The sequence below is a fragment of the Musa acuminata genome, unplaced genomic scaffold (assembly GCF_036884655.1).
Source record: "Musa acuminata AAA Group cultivar baxijiao unplaced genomic scaffold, Cavendish_Baxijiao_AAA HiC_scaffold_1138, whole genome shotgun sequence".
NCBI lineage: Eukaryota > Viridiplantae > Streptophyta > Magnoliopsida > Zingiberales > Musaceae > Musa > Musa acuminata.
The window spans coordinates 1014561-1037117 of NW_027021350.1; the positions used below are offsets into that span (position 1 = coordinate 1014561).

At 34.6% G+C, this 22557-nt stretch overlaps 1 protein-coding gene across 6 annotated transcripts; it reads left to right on the top strand.

Moving 5' to 3' along the window:
• Positions 1-254: 254 nt before the first annotated feature.
• On the top strand, positions 255-22339 carry LOC103999599 (uncharacterized). 6 transcript variants are annotated; one of them, XM_009421385.3, is made up of 12 exons: positions 255-405; positions 809-1203; positions 1285-1376; positions 1470-1636; positions 3007-3326; positions 5621-5771; positions 6095-6341; positions 15514-15585; positions 16040-16118; positions 17101-17218; positions 20732-20801; positions 20945-21276. In XM_009421385.3, exons 2-11 carry the CDS (start codon positions 933-935, stop codon positions 20757-20759), a joined length of 1545 nt encoding a protein of 514 aa, XP_009419660.2. In that variant the 5' UTR covers positions 255-405; positions 809-932; the 3' UTR covers positions 20760-20801; positions 20945-21276. The 6 variants fall into 6 exon arrangements, 5 of the variants coding, with proteins under 5 accessions (XP_009419660.2, XP_009419664.2, XP_009419662.2 ...); XM_009421389.3 differs by having other exon boundaries at positions 261-405; positions 887-1203; XM_009421387.3 differs by having other exon boundaries at positions 285-405; positions 881-1203.
• The last annotated feature ends 218 nt before the right edge of the window (positions 22340-22557 follow it).

Below are 22557 nucleotides of genomic sequence, written 5' to 3' on the forward strand. Positions count from 1 at the left end.
AACTTGCATTCCCAAATTGCTCTGCTGACTGCCATCGCACCGTAGCAAATGAAGTGGCTCTCGTCATATATGAAGCTGGCGAGCTCCATAATCTCTTTCCTTCACTAAATCAAACCAAATTAAAGTTTAATTAGCTTGTCCATGTCAAATCTAAATCAATACAACATTAGATGGATCTGATCTGGTTGAGTAAGATAGATACGGTTCCAGAAACAATAATTTTACGAATCCGATTCGAACGGCATACGCCTCAGTTCGATTCACTATTCGAATCGAATCGTGATCACGCGGAGAGTGCACGCACACATGACACGTGCCAGTCATAAGGCTGGGGGATTTGGGTTTGGCTTCCTTCCTCCGTTCCCGACTTCGGCGACGGCCGACCTCCCCACGCACGAACTCGAGGTACGAATCCTCCTCCCTCTTCCCTCACTCTTTGACGCTGCCTCCGCCTTCGCCTTGCCGCAGCCGAGCTCGTCCTTCGCCGTAAAACGGACTTGCCCTTCCCAACCGATTCTTCCGGTGCCATCTCTGTAGGTCTCTTTGGTACCTCCGCTGGTCTGATCGACTTCGAGAGCGCGGAGAATGCATTTTTAGGGTTCGTAGTTGATCGCCGATGAAACCCTAAAGCAATTGGATGATGCCTCGCCTTCACCTTCCATTTCTTGAGCCCTCTCCAACTCTTTGGACTTGTTGTTTTTGCGTTCCCCCTATGTTTCCTTCTTCTCAGTATTGCCCTTTTGGATCCTCTGTTTAGAGAATCACGCGATATGTTATAAAGTTCTTTATCACTATCTTTTTGGAACAGATTGGTATTGTATCACTTGCTCTTGAAATTCTCAAGCTTTGCATCTCCGATTGGTATTGTATTTTGAACAAGGAAAAGGGAAGGGGCTTGCAAGCAAACTTTGTTGTGAGGCGGTAGGAATCGGATGGAAGGGAACGAGATGTCCGTCGCTTTTGAGAACCGGGTATTCAACCGGCGGTCCGGCCTCGGTGGTGGTCGCATGGGTTGCACCCTTATCACTGGCTTCCTTGGCGGTGGTAAAACTACCCTCCTGAAGCACCTCCTTGACCACCGTGGCGATCTCCGCCTTGCTGTTCTTGTCAATGAGTTCGCTGACTCCGATGTTGACTCCCTCCTCCTTGACTCTGCCCGCCTCAACCGGGCATTCAACCTATCCACCGTCTCCCTCACGCATGGTTCGCTTTTCTCTCCCGTCCTCCCTCGACTGATCGACTTCTTCCTCTGCTGCGGCTATTCTGATATTGTAATGGTTTCAGGCTGTGCTTGCTGTGAAGTCAGTGGGCCCTTCAGGGAATCTCTTCAACGGATTGTGGATAGCAAGCACAACTTTGATTGTCTTCTCATTGAGGTCTTGTGCTTCCATCTTTTTTTCATTCTTCCTTGTGCTTATCGTTTTGTTAGGTTAAAATGGTGAGGTATGCCGTTTGAATTGATTCTGTAGACGTCTGGGTTGGCAAGACCTGATAAATTTGTGGCCGAACTAAAGGAAGTTGGCATTCATTTGGATCTTGTTGTCGCTGTGGTTGATGCAGAATCGCTTGATAAGATAATTAAAATTGACATCGTGAGGAAGCAGTTGGAACATGTCGATATCGTTCTTTTAAACAAGTATGCTCACCGGCTTTTACTTTTTCATCATCTGGAATTAAGCGCAAGTAGAAAAAATCTGGATATGCTTTTCTTTGTGTTTCATATGCTATTATTGAGTGTGGAGGAGCTCAGTCCTATCATGTTGTTATGTTTGTGCATTTAAATTTGATTGAGATGTAACTATTATTTCAACAAATATTGAAGTTTTGGCAACAGCAATAAAAATTGAATCTTGAGTCCCCCACCATTGGGATTGGCTTCATGTTACACAACTTCAACTCCATCAAGACCATTTTTCCATTTAGATGATTGTCCTGTTCTGTCTAAATTACATGAACCTAGTATTGTTTGCAACAAAAAGATGTTGGCCACTAAATGGCAATGTACTATTGGAATATTGGTTTCAGGTCCTCATGTACATTTTGATGTTTGGAACGATGGTGATAAACTTAATCATTTTAAGCTCAAAAGATTATTTGAAGAATGACATGAGCTTGGTATAAGTGAATGTTTGGGTGAAGTATTTTGATATGCTTCATGAATGATATCTTGCTATGACTTGGTTCCTGTGATCACACGGAGCTAAATATCACGTAGTTGTAGGTCGTAAGAGGTGATATATGAATGGTCTAACTGCTCCCAGTTGAGTGTTGTGTTTTAATTGATCCTTTGGTCTTGAATTGTAAATTTAAATACACTTATAATAGCTTGATAGGTCACAAATCCATGAATAGATGGTTGGTTGCAGCTGGGCTAATACTGGTACTGGGGTCTGACTACAATAAATATCACAATTTCTGCAGGTCAAGAGTAACTGGTACAACTGAGTGGTGGGTAGAGGTGTGCAAAAAAATAGGTCTAATTGAAAGCAAACCTAACTAAAATATATATTTTGGTTCAGTTTATTAGATTCATCGTTTCGGTTTGATCCAGAGAACAGTAGAAAGAGATTGGAATACTGGTAATTTAACTATGGATGTTAGCTCAATGGTGGAAAAAGACTCATTGCTGCATCATAGAAATTAAAAAAAATTAAACAGTTTGCAGTTTGGTTCTGTTTGCAGTTCTAAAAAAAGGCTCAGCTCAATCTGAATTGAATATAATATATTATATTGACTTTCTGTCATTCTTCTTCTTAAAATGAGATTTTAAATTCTAGCATTCACCATTAGTAATAAACCTTTTTAATGATTTGCAATACTTGCAGCAGACAGATTAATTGAAGTTAGATAATGGAATTAGTTTTTATGTAAGCTTTAAGTGTATGTGTCAGAATACGTTCCCATTGGTTTTATTTTGGCCCTAATTAAATGAGTTCTTAACAATCTGTATTAACTTCTGCTGAATGTGCCGATGCAATTAAGTTCATGTGCAGTTATCTCTTGCAGATGTGATTTGGCTACACTAAGTCAGATATCCAATGCAGAAGATATTTTAGAAGAATTGACAGCTGGTGCAAAGGTTGTCCGGTCCCAGTTTTGTAAGGTTCCTGTGGATCTCATTATTGACTGTAGTAAACTTCAAGCACTAAACATTGAAAAGAATGATGAAAGCATGCCAGGAGTTCTTTCTCATGAATCATTGCCTAAGATGGCATTCCAACGGTATATATATGATAATAGTCCATTGCAATTTTCTTCTTCTGGTCACACCAGCAACCAGCCTTCAGTTGGTGGTGATAGATCATCAACTGATGATTTACATCCCGGTAGGTTACTTGTCATGCTGTTTTTATTGGTTGATTTTTTGGACTATCCATCTTTGATGTATTTGCAGAAGTTATTTTTATAAATTTGCAAATCTTCATGTCTCATGAAACTTAAAAGATGACCAAAGAGAAAAGTTTAAAGTTTCTCTTAGATTGCAAATCCTTTCATTCTTTCTCTGTTACCTTCTTGTAAGTAGTCTGATAATTAATGATGAAGTACCCGTGTCAATCACTTTTGCTTTGAGATTGTGTACCATCTTACGTATCTGTGTCAGACAACTTTTGGTGAGCTTTAGGAGGAAGAGGCAAGACTGGAAGGGAAAAAGAATGAAATAACATATGCTTTAATATTGTCAACAAAAAATTCTAATAACTAGGCATATATGTGGGAAGTATGGTCCTTTATCAGATCCATCTTCTGTATATCAGTTAAAAACATGGATAAAATCTAGCTTCATTTTTTTTCAATAGAATGAGTGATGTCTCATATTCACTTTTATCAATAGAAAAATATTTTTATCTGTCCTTTTCATGTGCACCAAACTTAATAATATATTAATTATCCATTAAAAAGATAATTCGCCTAGGAAAACACATTGGGGGATAATTATCCATAAATTTCTATTAATATCATATATAATGTAAACAACCTTCTAAATATGGTTATTGGAGGATCACATTCTTCTAATAGATATCATCCTTGTTAAGATGACAAAGTAACTCATCTTAGACAATGCAATCAAGTCTATGAATATCATATATAATTTCTTCTAAGGATGTGTTCCTCAAAACAGTCTTTCAAGAATGTCCTTTTTTGCAAGTGGTGTATCTTAGCAGCCTCTAAGGTTGCTTCTTAGGTTTGATCACAATAGTCTCTTTGTTTGTGAGAATAAGGTTTCACATATTAGTAATTCTCAGACCGTACATTAGCTAATGCCTCATGCACCATGACACCCTCTAGTGAAAAGAATATTGTCTCCTTTCCAATGGATATTTTTGTATTTATTTATTGACCAATTTTCCAAAAAGGAAAGAAAGTGTAAGATCAACAGTGGCTTTTCATAAGATTAATATGGAAAATATTCAATTTACTCAATCTTACCCCTTTTTTTTTCTTAGTGCCTTCATCCACTACATTTGAGCTTTCATAATATCTTGTCCCTTTTTATTCTCTTTCTCTGTCTCTTCTCTTTTTTTCCCTTTAAATTAAGGGGAGGGTAGTTATGGTTGACGGAAGTTGATAGGATAAGCAACGGCAAAGTTTCATACCTTGATCTTGATGTTAAAAGTTAACAATGGATTGAAGTTCTTAATTTACGAGGATGATGGTGATGTGTCACTGACCAAATTTATAATTTTTTGTTGAAAGCTAAAGTCTTGCAATGCCATCATTTTAGTTCATAGAGAGTGACACCAAAGGTGGGCTTTGACATGTGGTGGTGATAGGCAAGTCATTACCCAAGCAAAAAAGAGCGCTTTTTAAGTACTCTATCTTGGAGTATAGCCTGTGCCTTTACAATAGAGTCATGATGGTTATTGTGTTAGGACAGACTTATAAACAGAGATGTGTGAATTCTTTGTCCAAGTAGGAGAAGACTATTATGGGACAATGTATGAGCATGTTAGGGGTTGCCAAAATAGTGACATGCATCCCAACTCCCATAGTGAAGATCTTTTGCAGATCAATGGGTATGCTGTGAATGGCGAGTGTTCTGGTGTGGATGTTGTGATACCCCAAACAGCTCCACATTGGATATGGCCTATATATATATATATATATATATATAGGCCATATCCAATGTGGAGCTGTTTGGGGTATCACAACATCCACACCAGAACACTCGCCATTCACAGCATACCCATTGATCTGCAAAAGATCTTCACTATGGGAGTTGGGATGCATGTCACTATTGGATATGGCCTATATATATATATATATGTGTGTGTGTGTGTGTGTGTGTGTGTGTGTGTGTATAACACTAAATTGTTGAACACTGGAAAATGTTGGTTTAATTGCATACCATCTTATTCATATAGAATTTTCTGAAACATAATAAAAATGGAGTGTGGGCTTGCTTCGTCATGTAATGCTTGTGCAACTTCATGCACAATATATATGCTGCAATCCATAGTAAAGCAAATTTTGTCGATTGATCAGTACCAGGCTGATGTTTAGTTGTCCTGTAGCTATTAAATTATACATTATTGGCATGAATGCTTTTGCTACAACTTTGGGATTTTGCTTTTCTGGGGCCAATCTTCACTTTTTTGTTTATATATTTATTTTTTATCAGGCTTTCCTCATGGAGAATCATTTTCATCTGCTACATTTGAAGCTGAAGTTCCATTATCTTTGGTGGTTTTTCAGTCAAAAGTTCTAAAAAGCATGAGGTGTGCAAGCAGCCTTATTAGAGCTAAAGGCATCATATGGTTTGCTGAGGATAGGTAAAGCAACCCATCACTAACTATTGTAATGTTCATGCTTCAACCACCATTATCTTTTGTACTAAATTGGCTGTGTTGGTTTACCAGCTTCTTATTCCCACAACAATTAGTTTCGTTCCATTCTTTTGTTCCCATTATTTCTTTTTTTAGTAATGCAATGTATTACACTATATTGTTTTTATATATTTTCACAATTTTTTGTCTCATGAGTGAACTTAATGGCTAAAGAAGATCCATGTAGCCAGTCCCAGATAATAGGGACATTACTGATTGTTGTTGTTGTTGCTTTTGTCTCATGAGTGGTGTACTGGTTTTTTTTGCAGAGAAAGCCGCTTTGTTTTTCAATGGAGTGGTCTTAAAAGAGTAGAAGCAATTAGTGGACAACCTTGGGAAAGCTCTCCAAAATCATGTATTGTGCTTATAGGCACTGATAAGTCCGAACTGCAAACAATCATTTCACAGCTTTCAGCATCTGCTAATCCTCACAATGAGGTCTCATCAGAATATGGTAACCTTAAAGAACATGCCAAGAGCTTTGCTTTGATGGTTGCAAATGATGATAGATTTAAGGTATTAATTTTTTTTTTACTACAACTGGTTTCTCTTGAAACTGCTTATGTTCCTTATTCTTTGACATGTTCATCTTGTTATGCATAGTTGGAAATGCTAACCAATGTTGTGGTGTTGTTTAGAATTAGCTTGTGACACCCTCATTAGTCTCACATCATAAGTGGGAGGGTGTTATGGTGTTATACAATGTTAAATGTGCCACTATTAATAACTTGGGATTAAGCATTTTAGTAATATGGATTCCAGAACCATTATATATAAGTTATTTTGTTAGTAGGTGTCATACCCCATAAATTAATGCATTCAAGAGGTGTGAATCTATCTTAAATCAAGAATATTATAATTTATATAATCACAAAGCCAACTATTTATCACAAGTTCATATTGTTATAAAACTACAATTTAATATTCTAAAATTTCAAACATGAGAGGATTTTTAATCTTTACAAGATACATTAATTCAGATTTGTTAATAACTTTTTATTTTAAGCAAAGTGTATTTATACAACAACAACATATCAACCAACAAAGACTTGCCTAAGATCTTCTAGCTTTCCATTGCCTAAGCCTAATTCAAACATTTCAGTGATAACCTGAAAAATTTATATAACAACAGGGTGAGCTACAAAGCTCAGTAAGTGACTAATATGTCCATGGCGAGAGATGGTAATTCATACGATCTTAATATCAAGGCGTAGGTGTAACATCCCTCGTTTCTAAATTTTCGTATAAGGATCTAATTGTAATGTAAGTATCCATTTTTAATTCTATAGAAGAGCCTAAATATAAATCTGAGAACCTATTTATAAAATCTGAGGGCCTATTTATAAAAATCTGATGACCTAATTGTAAATATAAATAATACAAGGATTAAATTATAAAATACATAAAATAACAAATTTCATCGCCTAATCCTCTTTACCTTTGTTCCTAATGAACCTGAGAAGACAGTTTATGTTGGAGAAGAGAGGAAGAGAGAAAGAAGAATAAAAAGAAGAAGAGAAGAAAATTTGGGGTTGGGGTTTTTTTGCTCAAATCCTCTCATTTAGGATAAAAAATTCTCAAAGGCAAATGTTCTAACCCTATTCTATAGTAATATCGATCTCTGATTTCATCTCAATTCTGTAAAATTCGAAAGATGTTGGCTTTATATATGATATCTCTCTTATTTAGGAATAAAATTATGAATCTGGAATTTTTCAAGATTCTAACCTTACTATTTTATTCTAGTCATAACTTTTTGCACCAAACTCTGATTTAGGTAAAACCAAATTCATCTTAAAATAGACTCATAGATTTTTCTTTTAATACCAAGATTGATAAATTTGCAATCTAAATACTTTCCCAAACTTTTATTTTAATTGACCCTATAGAATCTGTAAAAAAAATAATCTTTTGGTATTTTTTTACTTATAACTCTCTGTTAAAAAATCCAATTATAGTAAAACATGTTTTACGAGAAATTAGGCTCATAGATATTTCATTTTATACTTGATATGAAAGATTTGAAGTACAAATGCCTATTGAAATATTTGTTGTAATCAACTTTATAAATTCTGTAAAACAAAGATGATGTTTTTTGACTTTTGGTTACTAAACTATTTATAACTCATTGTTGAAAATTTTAATTCATACAAAACTTAATTTATCTGAAACTAGATTGATATATCTTTCAAATGATATTTACTTTGAGCAAATTAGAGCATAATTAGTTATTCAAATCTTTCATGAAATGCGTCTCTCAAATTTTGCCAGAATTGAGTTTTTGTCGATTTTGTCTATTCTTGTTTCATTCCCTTTGGAAATTGATTTCAGCTAAAATTCTTTCTTCAATTGATCTTTATATTAATGCTTTGAATTCTTGTATGCTCTTGTCCTTAAACTATTTGCATACTTGAATCAATTATGTAAAGTTTATGTTGCTTCGCATTATTTCGTATAGACATATGTATGTTCCGTTGTTTCGCATGTGCTTCCGATTTGTGCCAATCTTATTGTTCACAATGTCCTTTTGTACTCTGGTGTTTATGTTATAATGTGAATCTTTACCAGAAATGGTAAAGGGAGTCATGCTTAGAGCCTGCGATGCTCTATCGGCCCCTTATAACTTCACTCAGACGTAGGTGGATTTAACTTCCAAATGTGGGAGACTTATGTTTGGTGGTCATCCAGAAATGGATGGACCATATTATATATGATCCTACTTCACCCTCTATGTTTTTTATATGATATCCAAAGCATTGCTTATATATTTTGTAAAAGTTTAAAGGACTACTCATGTTTAGGATTCAGGAATGTTAAGTTTAATTTGTATAATGATATGAACTTATGGTAAATGTTAGTTTTGTGATTGTGTAAATTCCCACACTTATAGATCTATGATGTGGTTATTGTTTTATTGAGTTAAATTCGGATTTTATGAATCATCGAGTGATGTGGTGTATGATTATAAATTTCACAAGTTTTATGGATATGATTGATGTTTGAATGTTTTTAGTGTTCTCAAATGTTAGTTCGGATCCTAGATTTGATTATTAATGAATTTTTATATTATTGAATTAAGATAGGGTCATAACTCTTAAATTATCATATTGCATATCATTATACAAATTAAACTTAACATTCCAAAATCCTAAACAAGAGAGGTCCTTTAAACTTTTACAAAACACATAAGCAATACTTTGGATATCATATCAAAAACATAGAGGGTGAAGTGAGATCACACATAATATGATCTATCAATTTCTGGATGATCACCAAACATAAGTCTCCCACGTTTGGGAGCTTCATCCACCCACGTCTAAGTGTAGTCATAGGGGGACGACAGAGCATCGCGGGCTCTAAGCATTACTCCTTTTACTATTTCTGGCGAAGGTTCAAATTTTTCCACAAACACCAAAGTACAAAAGGACATTGTGAATAATAAGATTAGCACATATCATAAGCACATGCGAAACATCGGAACATACATGTGCCTATACGAAACAACATAAACTTTACATAATAGATTCAAGTATGCAAATAATTTAAGAACAAAAGTATACAAGAATTCAAAGCATTAATATAAAGCTTAATTGAAGGAAAAATTTTAGCTGAAATCAATTTTCAAAGGGAATGAAACAAGAATAGGCAAAATTGACAAAAATTCAATTCTGGCAGAATTTGAGAGGCACATTTCATGAATACTTTGAATAATTAATTATGCTCCAATTTGCTCAAAGTATGTGTCATTTGAAAGATATATCAATCTAGTTTCAGGTAAATTAAGTTTTGTACGAATTAAAGTTTTCAGCAAAGAGTTATAAACAATTTAGTAACTAAAGGTCAGAGAATGTCATCTTTGTTTTGCATAATTCATAGAGTTGATTAGAACAGATGTTTCAATAGGCATTTGTACTTTCAATCTTTCATATTAGGTATGAAAAGAAAGATCTATAAGTCTAGTTTCTCATGAAGCAGGGTTTACCATAATTTGATTCTTTAACAGAGAGTTATAAGTAAAAAAGTACCAAAGGATCGAAACTTACAATCTTTGTTTTACAGATTTCATAGTGTCAATTGAAATAAAAGTTAGGTAGGTATGGATACTTCAAATTTGTCAATCTTGGTATCAAAAGAAAGATCTGTGAGTCTATTTTCGGATGAATTTGGTTTTGCCTAAATCAGAGTTCGGTGCAGAAAGTTATTGCTAGAATAAAGCAATAAGGCTAGAATTTTGAAAAATTCTAGATTCATAGTTTTATTCCTAAACAACAGAGATATCATGTATAAAGCCAACATATTTTGAATTTTATAAAACTGATATGAAATCGGAGATCAAGATTACTGTAGGATAGGGGTTAAAGCACTTGCCTTTGATAATTTTTTATCCCAAATAAGATGATTTGAGCAAAAAAATCTTAAGCCCCAAACTTCTCTTTTTCTTTTTTTCTTCTTCTTTCTCTCTTCCTCTCTTCTCCAACGTAAGCTGCCTTCTCAGGTTCCTTAGGAACGAAGATAGAGAGGTTTAGGCGGTGGAATTTGTTATTTTATATATTTTTCAATTTAGTCCTTGTATTATTTATATTTACAATTAGGTCCTCAGAATTTACAAATAGGTCTTCAGATTTTTACAAACAAATCCTTAGATTTTATAAATAAGTTCTTAGATTTATATTTAGGCTCTTCTACAGAATTCAAAATGGGTACTTACATTACAATTAGATTCTTATACGAAAATTTAGAAACGAGGGATGTTAAGAAAATTTTAGTCCTTTAAATTTATCATACCTCTATCGATGAAAAGATAAAGATAAGCTTTCTTCATTTCCTCCTCTAGCTCCCAGATTGTTTCCTCCCTAGAATGATGCCTCCAGATCACTTTAACTAAAGGGATGACCCGATTCCTTATGATTTTTTTCTTCTTATCAATAATCTGAGTGGGCTCTTCCACATAAGACAAGTCTTTATCGATCATAATTGGCTCATATTTAATGATATGAGAGGGATCAAGTGTATACTTTTTTAGCATTGAAACATGAAATATATCATGGATATGACATAACGTTGGTGGCAAGGCAATCTTGTAAGCGACAAAACCAATCCTTTCAAAGACCTCAAAAGGTCCAAGAAATCTTAGGCTAAACTTTCCTTTATTCCCAAATCTTACGACGTCTTTGGAAGGGGAGACCTTCAGGAATATTAAATCCCCTACTTGGAACTCAATATCTTGTCTTCTGTTATCAGCATAGCTCTTTTGGCGGCTCTGGGTAATCTTTAATATTTTTCTTATAACTTGAATCTTTTCAGTAGCCTCTTGTACTCTGTCTGGTGCTTACAACTTCCTATCGCCAATTACCTCCCAACATATAGTTATTCTATACTTTCGCCCATACAAAACTTTATAAGGAGCCATCTAAATGCTCGAATGGTAACTATTATTTTAAGTGAACTCAATAAGAGATATATCTTTATCCCAATCACTTTTTCAATCCATGATATAGGCTCTAAGCAAATCTTCAAGAGTTTGAATGGTTCTTTCTGATTGACCATCGTTTTTTGCCTATAGATTTCTATAATCTCCATAATTTAGACAGAAATCTGGAGTCTCTGTCACAGATCTCCTTTGGAATACCATGAAGTCTTACTATTTCATTGATATATAAATCTACAAGCCTATCAAGAGAATTTATAGTGTGACCATATCGAGTTCTAAAAGTTGTCTTTGTGATATCCTCCTTAATCTTCAATTAATAGTAATTAAACCTCAGATCAATCATGGAAAAGTTTAATGGCCAATTAATTGATTAAAACAATCATCAATTTTAGGTAGAGGATATTTGTTTTTGATGGTCACCTAATTTAATTATCCATAATCAATACAAAGCTTCAATGTTCCATCGTTCTTCTTAACAAATAGCATCGGAGTATCTTAAGGTGAGACACTAGGTCGAACGAAACTCTTATTGAATAGTTTTTGTAGTTGTTTCTTCAATTCCACTCCTAGGGACCAACTCAATAGCAAATTCATCTTCTCTATCTGGAGGTAATCCAGGAAAGTCATATGAAAATATATTTAGGGAATTCTCCTGACCATAGGAATTATATTTAGATTAGTTTCTTGATCTGAACACTCCTTTACATATAAAAGATGGCAAAAACAATCCTTCTGTATACTTGAAGTGTCAATATAAGACAAGGAGGTGAATCATGCCTAATACCCTCAAAATAAAATATGGGCTGATTTGGTATGCAAGAAGTGATCACTTTTGTATAATAATTTATACTAGTATGATATGAAGATAGCCAATCCATACAAAGTATAATATCAAAACCTCGAATCTTTAGGAGAATCAAATCAACAAGGAGTTCATGTTCTTCAATAGAAATCAAACAAGATAGATAGATCAAGTTTATTATCAAAGAATCCCCAATGGCCCAGATTAAACACCTAAGTGATACGTAAAATATTATGAAACAAAAGATAGATTGGAACCAGAGTTAAACAAAACTTCTATATTAATATTATAAACATGAATAATACCTTCGACCATTGACTTAGAAGTTTTGGAATCATGTTCAGTGATACATACATTCTGGTTGATGATTAAGGAGGCATTGACTCTTTTTTCTTGTTTAAATATAATCTTTTACTTTATGATCCAATTTCCCACAGGAAAAACAAGCTTTAGTCACTCGAAAACATTGACTTGGTTTATGATTTAACTCACATTTTGCACATGATTGAGTTTTTTGTGGTGGCTTACGTTTTCTAAATCTAAGTGCCTTAACTCTCTTATTATCAATTTCTAATTTATTTTCTCTATTATTCTTGTTGGTGAACTTGTCCTTGTTATTCTTGCCCCTGATCACTTGAGTCTTCTTCATGTCTCTTTCGATTATCATAGCTTTGTCTACCACATCAGCGTATGCTCAGAGTTTTAATGCTGATATCCGACTTATTATTATTGGCTTTAGTCCCATTTCAAATCTCTTTGTTTTTCTAGATTCATCATCAATTATATGAGTAGTAAATATAGAAAGCTCAGTGAATTTAGCTTTATATTTTGCTACTGTCAAATTTTCTTAGATAAGATTTAAGAACTCTAATTGTTTTGCTCTTTGATACAATCTAAGAAGTATTTTTTCTGCTCTTAGACCTCGTTATCCTAGTTTCCTAGAAGATATCAAAAGAGAAATTTTAATCAATCACTCTATAATTTGCTAAACCTTAATATATATAGCATATTTAACATATCAAATATCTCAATAATTCCCAAATCATGCTTTGATGTTTGTCACACCTCTTAAATTAATGCATTCAAAAGGTGTGAACCTATCGTAAATCAAGAATATTATAGTTCGTTCATAACCCAAACCCAAGATCCAAAATAATATTTAAGGACACTGGAAAACCTTCGAACATCATTCACATCCATAAAACTTGTACAGTTTATAATCATACATTACATCACTCGATAATTCATGAAACTCAAGGCCAACTAAAAAACGAATTATGAGTACAAAAAAACATTATGTGTAAGAACTCAAGAAGGATATCATTTGAAAGATATATCTACCTACTTTCAGATGAATCGAGTTTTATACAAATTAGAGTTTCGAACAGGGAGTTACAAGCAATTTAGTATAGAAAGGTTAGAAAATATTATCCTTGTTTTGCAGAATCCGAAGGATCAATTGAAATAAATGTTTAGGCTGGTATATTTATTCTAAGTTTTTGAAGTAGGATATTGAAAGATGGATATAGGAGTCTAGTTTCTAAAGAATTAAGTTTTGTAAAAATTAGAGTTTTCCAACAGCAAGTTATGAGTAATTTGGTATGAAATGGTAAGACATTATTGTCCTTGAAGGGTCAATTGAAACAGATATTTAGGCAGGCATTTGTGTTACAAATTTTTCAAGATACTAAAAGAAAGATATACGAGTTTAGTTTTCAAAGAATTAAATTTTGCTCAAATCAGAATTCTATACGAAATGTTCTAGTTAAAACAAGATAGTTAAGTCAGAAATATCAAAAAATTCCAAATTCACAACTTTATAGCTCAAGTGAGGTTGATACCAATAACAAGGGCAAACTCTATAAAGTACTCATAATCAAGATAAAATCAAGGATAAGATTGTTGTAGGATGGGTTAGAAACTTGTTATGGGAGAATTTGATCCCAAGGGTTAGGAATTGATCCAAAAATCTCAAGCCAAGCAAAACTTCTTCTTTTTCTTACAATTCCTCCTCCTTACCTTCCTCTTTTTCTTCTTCTCTATTCTTCCCTTATTCCTGTGTCACTACCGTAGCCTTCTCATCCTTTCCTCTCTCTCTTTTCTTCTCCCCTTTCCTTCTTCTCCCTTCTCTTCCACTGATGTAGCAATCCTCTATTTTCCTTGGGTAGAAGGCAGAGGGATAAGGGTAAGTGGGAGGCGGTAGGAAGAAAACCTCTTTTTTTTTGTATCTTTTGTAATTTAGTCCTCGTTATATTTATATTTATAAATAGGTCCTCAGAAGGATAAAATCATTACATCCTTCCCTCTAAATGAAAAGTTTAGTCTTATAAACTTCATGTCTAATCCGAAAGGTAATCAAGATTGATATTTCTTCATGACATCAATCATATCATAACATCATATATGACTTAATTTAATATGAATCTTTCGTAAATCACATTCAATGGATAGGATTCACAATTTAGTCCCTAGCAAGAAGCTTTCAATATAAAATCATTTACTGCAAGAAATTATTAAATAATACTCATATTAAAATAATAAAAAATCATGGACATCTTAAACAATTCAAAAATGAAGGATATTACAGTAGGCCTATTAGACCAACTAATGATAATCCCTATTAGAGCAAACCTGGACTATGCATATCTGATGAGCGCAACCAAGTAAATATGGCTACCCATGGGTGGTATAAGAGGCACATCATATTGTTGGGCTACTATTTCGTTGTGGATCTTATGTGCCACTTACTAATGAATGAATCCAGGCTAGGCCTATCAGAAATTTTAATGATGACCAGTATTAAAGCAAATCTAGATTATGCATGTCTAATGAACGGAGCCAAGTAAGAAAGGATCACTCATGGGTGGTACAAGAGACGCATAACAGTGTTGGTCCACCATTCCACTATGGATCTCATATGCGACATACTAACAAGTCATTCCAGACTTGACGAGAACATCAAGCTGGGTGAAAGATATTGACATTCAATTATTCCCATTTTGGAAATATGAAGAGGATTATGATGGTATATAGTACTAGATGCATCTATTACTAATAACTTGGGCTTAAGCAGTCTTCATCACAGGGTTGTAAACCCATTATATCCAATATCTTTGGTTAATAGGTCTATTGGAGAGGGTCATGATGTAGGTACTAAAAAATTATCTGAAAAAATGGCAGAAATTGTGGTAGAAAATAATTGCAATTCATAGCCAACAGGCTCTATCAGCTGTTTACATTCTTGAAAATTTACAGCTTCTCCAGTCTAGCAAATGAACATACTTTGCCTAAAAGAGACCACTGGTTTTTCTTAAACATAGGGTACCCTCTACTCTTTTCATAATAATTAATATTTCCTCCATCTTTAAAGAAAGATTTGCGGTTTGTTGTCCTATTTTTCGCTGATGTTGAACATTTGTTGTTTCATGATATTAGTTTTCTGAATTTAACTGCAGGAACCTTCTCTTAATAAGACTCCTCTTGTTATATTTGGTCTGAAAGGTTCACCATTACGTGGAGTAAAGGAGGTGATTGTTTACAGCAGAGTCTCTGTAACCATCATTCCATTATGCATACTTTTTAGCAAATTTTCATTTTACTTGCTTACTTTCATGTCATTGTTTTCTTGCTTAGCAAGAAGGTGTAAGCAAAAAATCGTTACCTTTATGTGCTTGGTGGCCATGTAATCTTTTCATCAAGTATTCTCAAACTATCATTTCTGAATTAGAACAAAATATTGAGACTAATGCCATTTCCATTTGGAGATCACTTCCATGTATCATGACTCATCATCTCTCTGAATAGTTACTTGACACATGCATTCAGTTTAACATATATGAGGTTACAATTTTCTTCAAACATGGAGTATTTTTTGTTCATCATAGGTAAATCAAATTATTTCAAAGTTAATTAGGATGAGTTATCCATAAGGATTTGATTTCATCTCAATTTTGACTGAAATATGTTTTTTATTATTAATAGTCTCAACTAAGTGGAGCTCTAATGCATGTGGTTAATGGCAAAGGAAATATCTTCTTAACAGCGACAACTTTTGGAGAAGGTAATTCCAATTACCATAGCTTATCAATTCCTTTTTTTTTGTCAAGGTGTGTCCAGTTGAACATAATCCGTTGATGTTTCAAAAAGGTCTTCTGGGTTGGATAAGGATGACTTTTTGCTGCCTACAATTTGGACCTTTTTTTTTCCCCAGAATAGAGTATTTTTGACTCAGAATTACATGAGTGTTTCATATAATTGAATTCATGTATAGTAGATGTCCAGAAAAAAAAGACATTGTCATAGAATTACATGAATGCTTCAGATAAATGAATTAACATGTGTGGATATATATGCATGTTTATTATACACACACACACACACACACAATGAGATCTCCTATTGCACTTCCAATGATCTTCGAGTGGGTAACCCATGGCTTCAAGTATGCATCTTGTGCAGTAGTGGCTTTTGAGGAAGTTCTCATGTTTTACTTCCAATGGTCCTTGAGAAGCTAAAAACATCAAAGCCCTGTTGACCATTATAGCATAAATATAGAGGTTTGACAAAGCCATTGGGATTTCAACAACTCAGAATCTTTGCTCAAAATGTGGAGCCTTCTGCTACTCAGTATTCACCATATAATGCTGTCTGAAACCTCATCAAATGATGGCGTGGATTAAAATTGGCTCTGGTTCAATACAAAGGGTTAATCTCTGATGCCTGGCTTGTGAGATGTCCCTCTCTCTGTAGAGTACACACAGTATGTTGATCCATGGAAGGACTTGGCCCCACCTAACAGTTGTAATTTGGGACTCTGGAGTCAAGAAAGCGAGAATTAACTAACGAACTAATTGGCAAAGAAACTCATCTGATATCAATGACTGATGCAGCTATTGATGATTGCATGTTGCTAAATTGCATATCAGTATAATACCAACTTCCAATGGGAACTACAAATTCTTGATTAATGACAAACGGCTTTGAAATCTATGCTTAAATATATTTCTAGTTCAGAAGACTTATTATGCTTCTTTCTTCTTTAGACTACAATCTACAGATTCTACTAGATGAGAAATCAACTGTAAATGATGCTTGGAGTGAAATTCGATCTGCCACCAGTATAGTTGTCTCCAAAGTATGCAAGAACTTTTGCCCATGCAGGTAAATAAACATGTTTGTTGATACAGAGATTAACTTGCATTCAATAATGAAGAAATAATATTGAGATTAGACACTGAAATTATCAGTTTCACTTGCCTTCAATTGGATATAGATCATTCATTATTGTTCCTGTTCACATGATATCTTTGTACATGTCAATTAACCTTATAAGAAGTGGGATTGTGAATTTTCAGTTGGAAGTAAGAGAAATTAAGTGGTTAAACTGTTTTTTTTTGTTAATACCAAGGAATGCAATTCCGGGTATCGGAATCATATCATCCTGCTGGACTAGTATGTTCCGATCAGTCCCAGGGTACTGATACATGGTACGCCAGTGACTCAAAGAGGAAGAAGAAGAAGGTGAACAGGAAGGAACAGATGAAGGTGGAGGTAGAGGAGGAAGGAAGAAGAGGAGGTGGTGGAGGAGGAAGAAGGAAAAGAAAGGAGAGGAGGCAGAGTAGGAAGTGGAGGATGGAGGAAGAGAAAGGAAGAAAAGGAGGTAGTGGAGGAAGGAGGAAGAGAAAGAAGGAGAGGAGGCTGTGGAGAAAGAGGAGGAAGAGCAGGAAAAGAGGCACATAACCATTCTGCGGTGTGGTGGTGCGCAGCGGAGCCTCTCTCGATGTGTCCTGTGACAGCATGAGGAGAAATGATTAGGAGAGGAGATGCGATTTTTTTTAAATATGGCTGGACTGGACCATCTGAATTGGCAGTGGTCCATGTTCCAGGTCACACGCAGACCAGTACATAGTGTTTCATACCGGTCCGGGCTTCCTTGATTGATACTAACTGAATGAGAAGCAGAAAAATGTAAGGTCACTAAGAAATATTGATTCCATCATCAAGGTTTCTACTTGGTTTTGTCAGCATTCTGAAACTAGTAAACAGGTTTTGTTTGTGATGGTATTAGCAGCTAAACGTTGCCAGCCAGGGTAGGCCTAATTATGTAATTGAAATTGAAGATAGGTATTTATGTATAGAAACTGGTCATTTCAATACTGGAGCTACTTTATCTGGAGAGTCCTATATTTTGTTGGCATCTACAGGCAGAGGACCATGTCCAAGGTGCTTATATGATCTCTTATATCAGCAATGGTTTAGGTAAGGCAGGCAGGGGTGACTTGTGGCTAGGGGTGAAAGGCCAACCAAAATCGGATTACAGTTTTCCTGACTCAACGAACCATCTGGTTGCCTCATCAAATCCTCCTTCCCAGCTAATCGGGTTAAGAAGGATGACTTGCCTAGGTTAGAAAAACTTAAACCCTGCCCTGTATGTATTCCATAGGTACCAATGTGCAAAAGGTGGGAGCATTGCCCCAGGCCCAGGCTTTTATATAGAGTCTTTCAACTCGTGGTCTTGGTAAAAGAAAGGGTAAAAGAGAAGAAATGAAATAGATGAAAAGAGAAGGAAGGGGTGAAGGTCTACAACTTTAGGTGCCTTATCGTGTGGATGGTTTGAGATTGGTTGCTGTAGTGTTTCTATTTCAACAGTCCTCTCCACATATTTCTTTATTTTGGTTGCTATTATTCAAGCCAAAGAGAATCTGTTTGAATCAGAATGTTCTTGCTTGAACCTTTTCAATCTGTTGATAAATTTTCTCATAATTCATCGAAATATTCAGTACTAGACTAAACCACCTTTTCATATTGGTGTTTTTGAAATGGTCCATGTTATTAATACTTCATTAGTTGGGGTTTTAGAAAATCTAAATTTTAATTAATGTCTCCTTCTTTTGACATCAAATACAAGTGGAAGAGCAAAAAGTGAAATGACAAAGTGACATGAGAGGAAGATGAGAAGTAGAAAAGTTAAACAGAGACAAACACTAAGTTGACACGAAGTTGTTGGTTATTCCTGTATCTCTGATCCAACCTATGAATCCATAACGAGTAATTGAGACTTTCTAATGGCTTTCATATCTTTTCATGAGCCTTTATGCAATAAATCTTGACAGCAAGGTTTGAAATATCGTACCGTACTGACGTTTCGACATTCACTCGGTACGGTACGGTACAGTATACCATTCGGTATACCACTCAGTATATATATATATATATATATAATTCGGCGATGCTGTTGAAGCGACATCGTCTCATTTTTATATATAAAAGATTTTTTTTATATATAATATTTTTATAAAAGGCGACGTCGCCTTTAATATATATATATATATATATATATACCGTTCGGTACCAGGCGGTCTGTGTACTAGTCAGCTGACGGACCAGTACGTATCGCCCAGTACGGACAGTATTATTCAAAACTGCATACCTTGCTTGGCAATAGGAAACTGAAATCTTGGCCCTTCCATCGAATTATACTGAAAGGTTTTAAACTAATAAACTTAGTCTGAGAATAGTTCAGAAAACATCTTCTCATTGTATCGAGGCAAGAGTCCATATGATCCAAGTTATTTTCCTCTTCCAACTATTTGTTTATGTTGCTACGTCACATCTCACAGGGTTATATTTCTTATCCAATCACGTATGATAAGTTTGCTGTTCACTATTTGTATGTTGTTTGGAAGTTGAATTTTGGTGTATGAAACCTTTGGATATGGAAAACTAGGACCATGTCCAAAATTTGGTGGAATTGCTTGATTCTTGGGGATCTTTTCTCAGTTACACTTTTAGTTGCTGGGAACCAGTCAGTTGCTTATGTCTACCATTGATGGGTATTTTCATCGATTTTTAGTTTTAAGGGACTCACACAGGTATTTGAATAAAATCGGCAGTAGAGAGTAAAATCCATAGACTATGGTTTTGTCTTCCTGGCAGTCAACAATGACATTAATGTTTAATCGAGGTCATGACCCTGATAGACCCACACAAGTCAAAACATATTAATGTTAGTCAAGGTCACTGTTATTTTCTTTTACTTTTTATTTATGTCGCTGTTGATAATGTGTTTCAATATATACAAAAAGGTCAATGTTGGCCAGTTAAAAAATAATATATATAAAAAAAGTTTGTGTTGCCGACATAAGAATGTTAAGATGAATGTGTAGAATTACTAGAAAGAATAAAAATATATATATTTTTATTCATGAATAATTAGGTATTGTTTCATTAGAGGATAAGATAAGAAAAAATTATTTAAGATGGTATGGGCATATGCTTAAGAGACCTCTAGATGAAATAATCAGAAAATATGAAATGATCAATATTAATGGTACGAAGAAGAAGACCTAAAAATATTTTAATAAAAAGTTAAAATAAAATTTTAAATATTCTAAACATAGCTAGACATATGACTTTTTACAGATTTCAATGGCGGCAAAAGATTCATGAAATCGATCTCAAATAATTGAAGCTTACAGCTTTGTTGTTTTTTGTTTTTGTTGTTGGTAATTTGTTTCAATTACTGCTGCTGTTGTTATATGGACTCAAAAGCGATCTCAAACTCCTTGCCCACACACACTCATCAGTGCTTGCTATAGTAATTGTTAATATCTTAAACATGCAATTTCTAGAACAAAATTGAAATTAAGCGAATATTACTTGGATATGCTCCAGGTCAGATCTTACGGCACATGTTCATTGACATGCTCAACCTGCTGCTCTTTGGAGTATAAATAACATGGAGGTAATTATATCACCTAATTCAGCTCTTTAACATTCAGAAAATTGTTTCTGTGAATAATTTCTAACCTGCCTATCTGCAATAAAGCTGTAATTTTGTGCCTCACTTGATGCAATCTATTTAACTTGTTCTCATGTCATATGCAGCCAGTTTCCTTTTCTTCCCGCAGCCGCCATTTAGAATTCATAGACATCGCTGCTGAGTGTCGATCATCCTCTCCCAAATATGATGGCAACATCAGGTATCCTATACTTAAACCAGGCTTCTCTTTTGTGTGGATCGATACGACAGGTATCATTTCGCTTTGCTGAACACATGTTCTTGGTACATTCTCTGGGTAAACATTTCTTCCCATCTTTGCAAATGTAATGCCACTAGAACATGATAGGGTCTGCTGTAAGTTAAAAGGGACAATCTTCAAAGAAATAGAAGATTACATTGCATCACTAAATACAATAGGATGGAAGAGGCTTTGCAATTGCTCTGTTATTTTTGTTACTGTCTACAATGAGATATCCTAATGGTTAAACATGTATCCACAATGAATACGTCTAGGGTTCAGTTCTAATATTTGGTGTCATAGGACTCTGTTTCTCGCGGACCGACGGTCTCCATCTTCTCAACTTCCTCCTCGTCCTTTGTTTTTTTTTTTTTTTCTGCCTTCATCTTTTCTTTTTCTTCCTTTTTTTAGCATAGTTTTTCTTCTCTTCCTCTTTCGGTTTGAGCACAGTTAATCATAATGAAATTATTTTTTTCTTATTATTTTGAAGTATTTTTCTTTGTGGAATTGATGAGGTGGAGATATTATACTCCCCAACAAACTTGATTCTTATGCAGCCCACACCAATAAAACATGTACCGAAATGTCAACCACACATAAGAGAGAGAGAGAGATTGGAGAACATCAATGACGAATCACTGATGTGAGAGAGAGAGAGAGAGATTGGAGAACATCAATGACAAATCACTGATGTAAGAGAGAGAGAGAGAGAGATTGGAGATCATTAGTGACAAATCACTGATGTGAGAGAGAGAGAGAGAGATTGGAGATCATCAATGACAAATCACTGATGTGATCTTTCAACCGTCACCAAAGCCAATTAGATTTCAATGACCACGTACGAATCCTACGCGCAGCTCACACGCGCTCCAGGAAGGAAGGAAGGAAGACACGGGCCCAAACTACAACAAAAGCAAACACTAAAAACGTCAGCATGAGTTACATTATTATTATTGAGTATGGTATGGATATCGTGTTTACATTGTTGACTAACAGTACAAAAGCTATTTAATATGATTATGCCACGTCGATCGTCGTCATCTATTATGATATATGACTAACCACAAAAATTATTGTGTGTTTGTTTGTCTTTGATCGACGACAGGTAGAGGAATCTAAGTGGGCCGGCAGAGTTCATGTCATGGCCATCAGCACCTAATAAAGCCGGCCAAATTAGGGACATCCGACAAACCCTACGTTTCTTCGGCGCATCAAACCCTCTTTGAAGGTAATAAATATGATATCATAATCTCCAATCCTTAATCTATGAAAAAATAAATAAATAAAATATTTATATATGTGAGATAAATAAAATTATAGGAAGATTAACTAAATGAATAGTTTTATATTTATTATCAAGGATTAAAAATAATAATAAATTATATATAGTGTATATAATAAATTCTAGAAACTACTCTATTGTTTATATAGAATTTAGAACTCTATATATATATATATATATATATATATATATATATA

Excerpts from the sequence above, each read along its gene's own strand:
- LOC103999599 (XM_009421385.3), top strand. The coding sequence starts at position 933 with ATGGAAGGGAACGAGATGTCCGTCGCTTTTGAGAACCGGGTATTCAAC. Across the intron at positions 3,327-5,620 it reads AACTGATGATTTACATCCCG|GCTTTCCTCATGGAGAATCA; the intron begins GTAGGTTACTTG and ends ATTTTTTATCAG. Across the intron at positions 15,586-16,039 it reads CATTACGTGGAGTAAAGGAG|TCTCAACTAAGTGGAGCTCT; the intron begins GTGATTGTTTAC and ends TATTATTAATAG.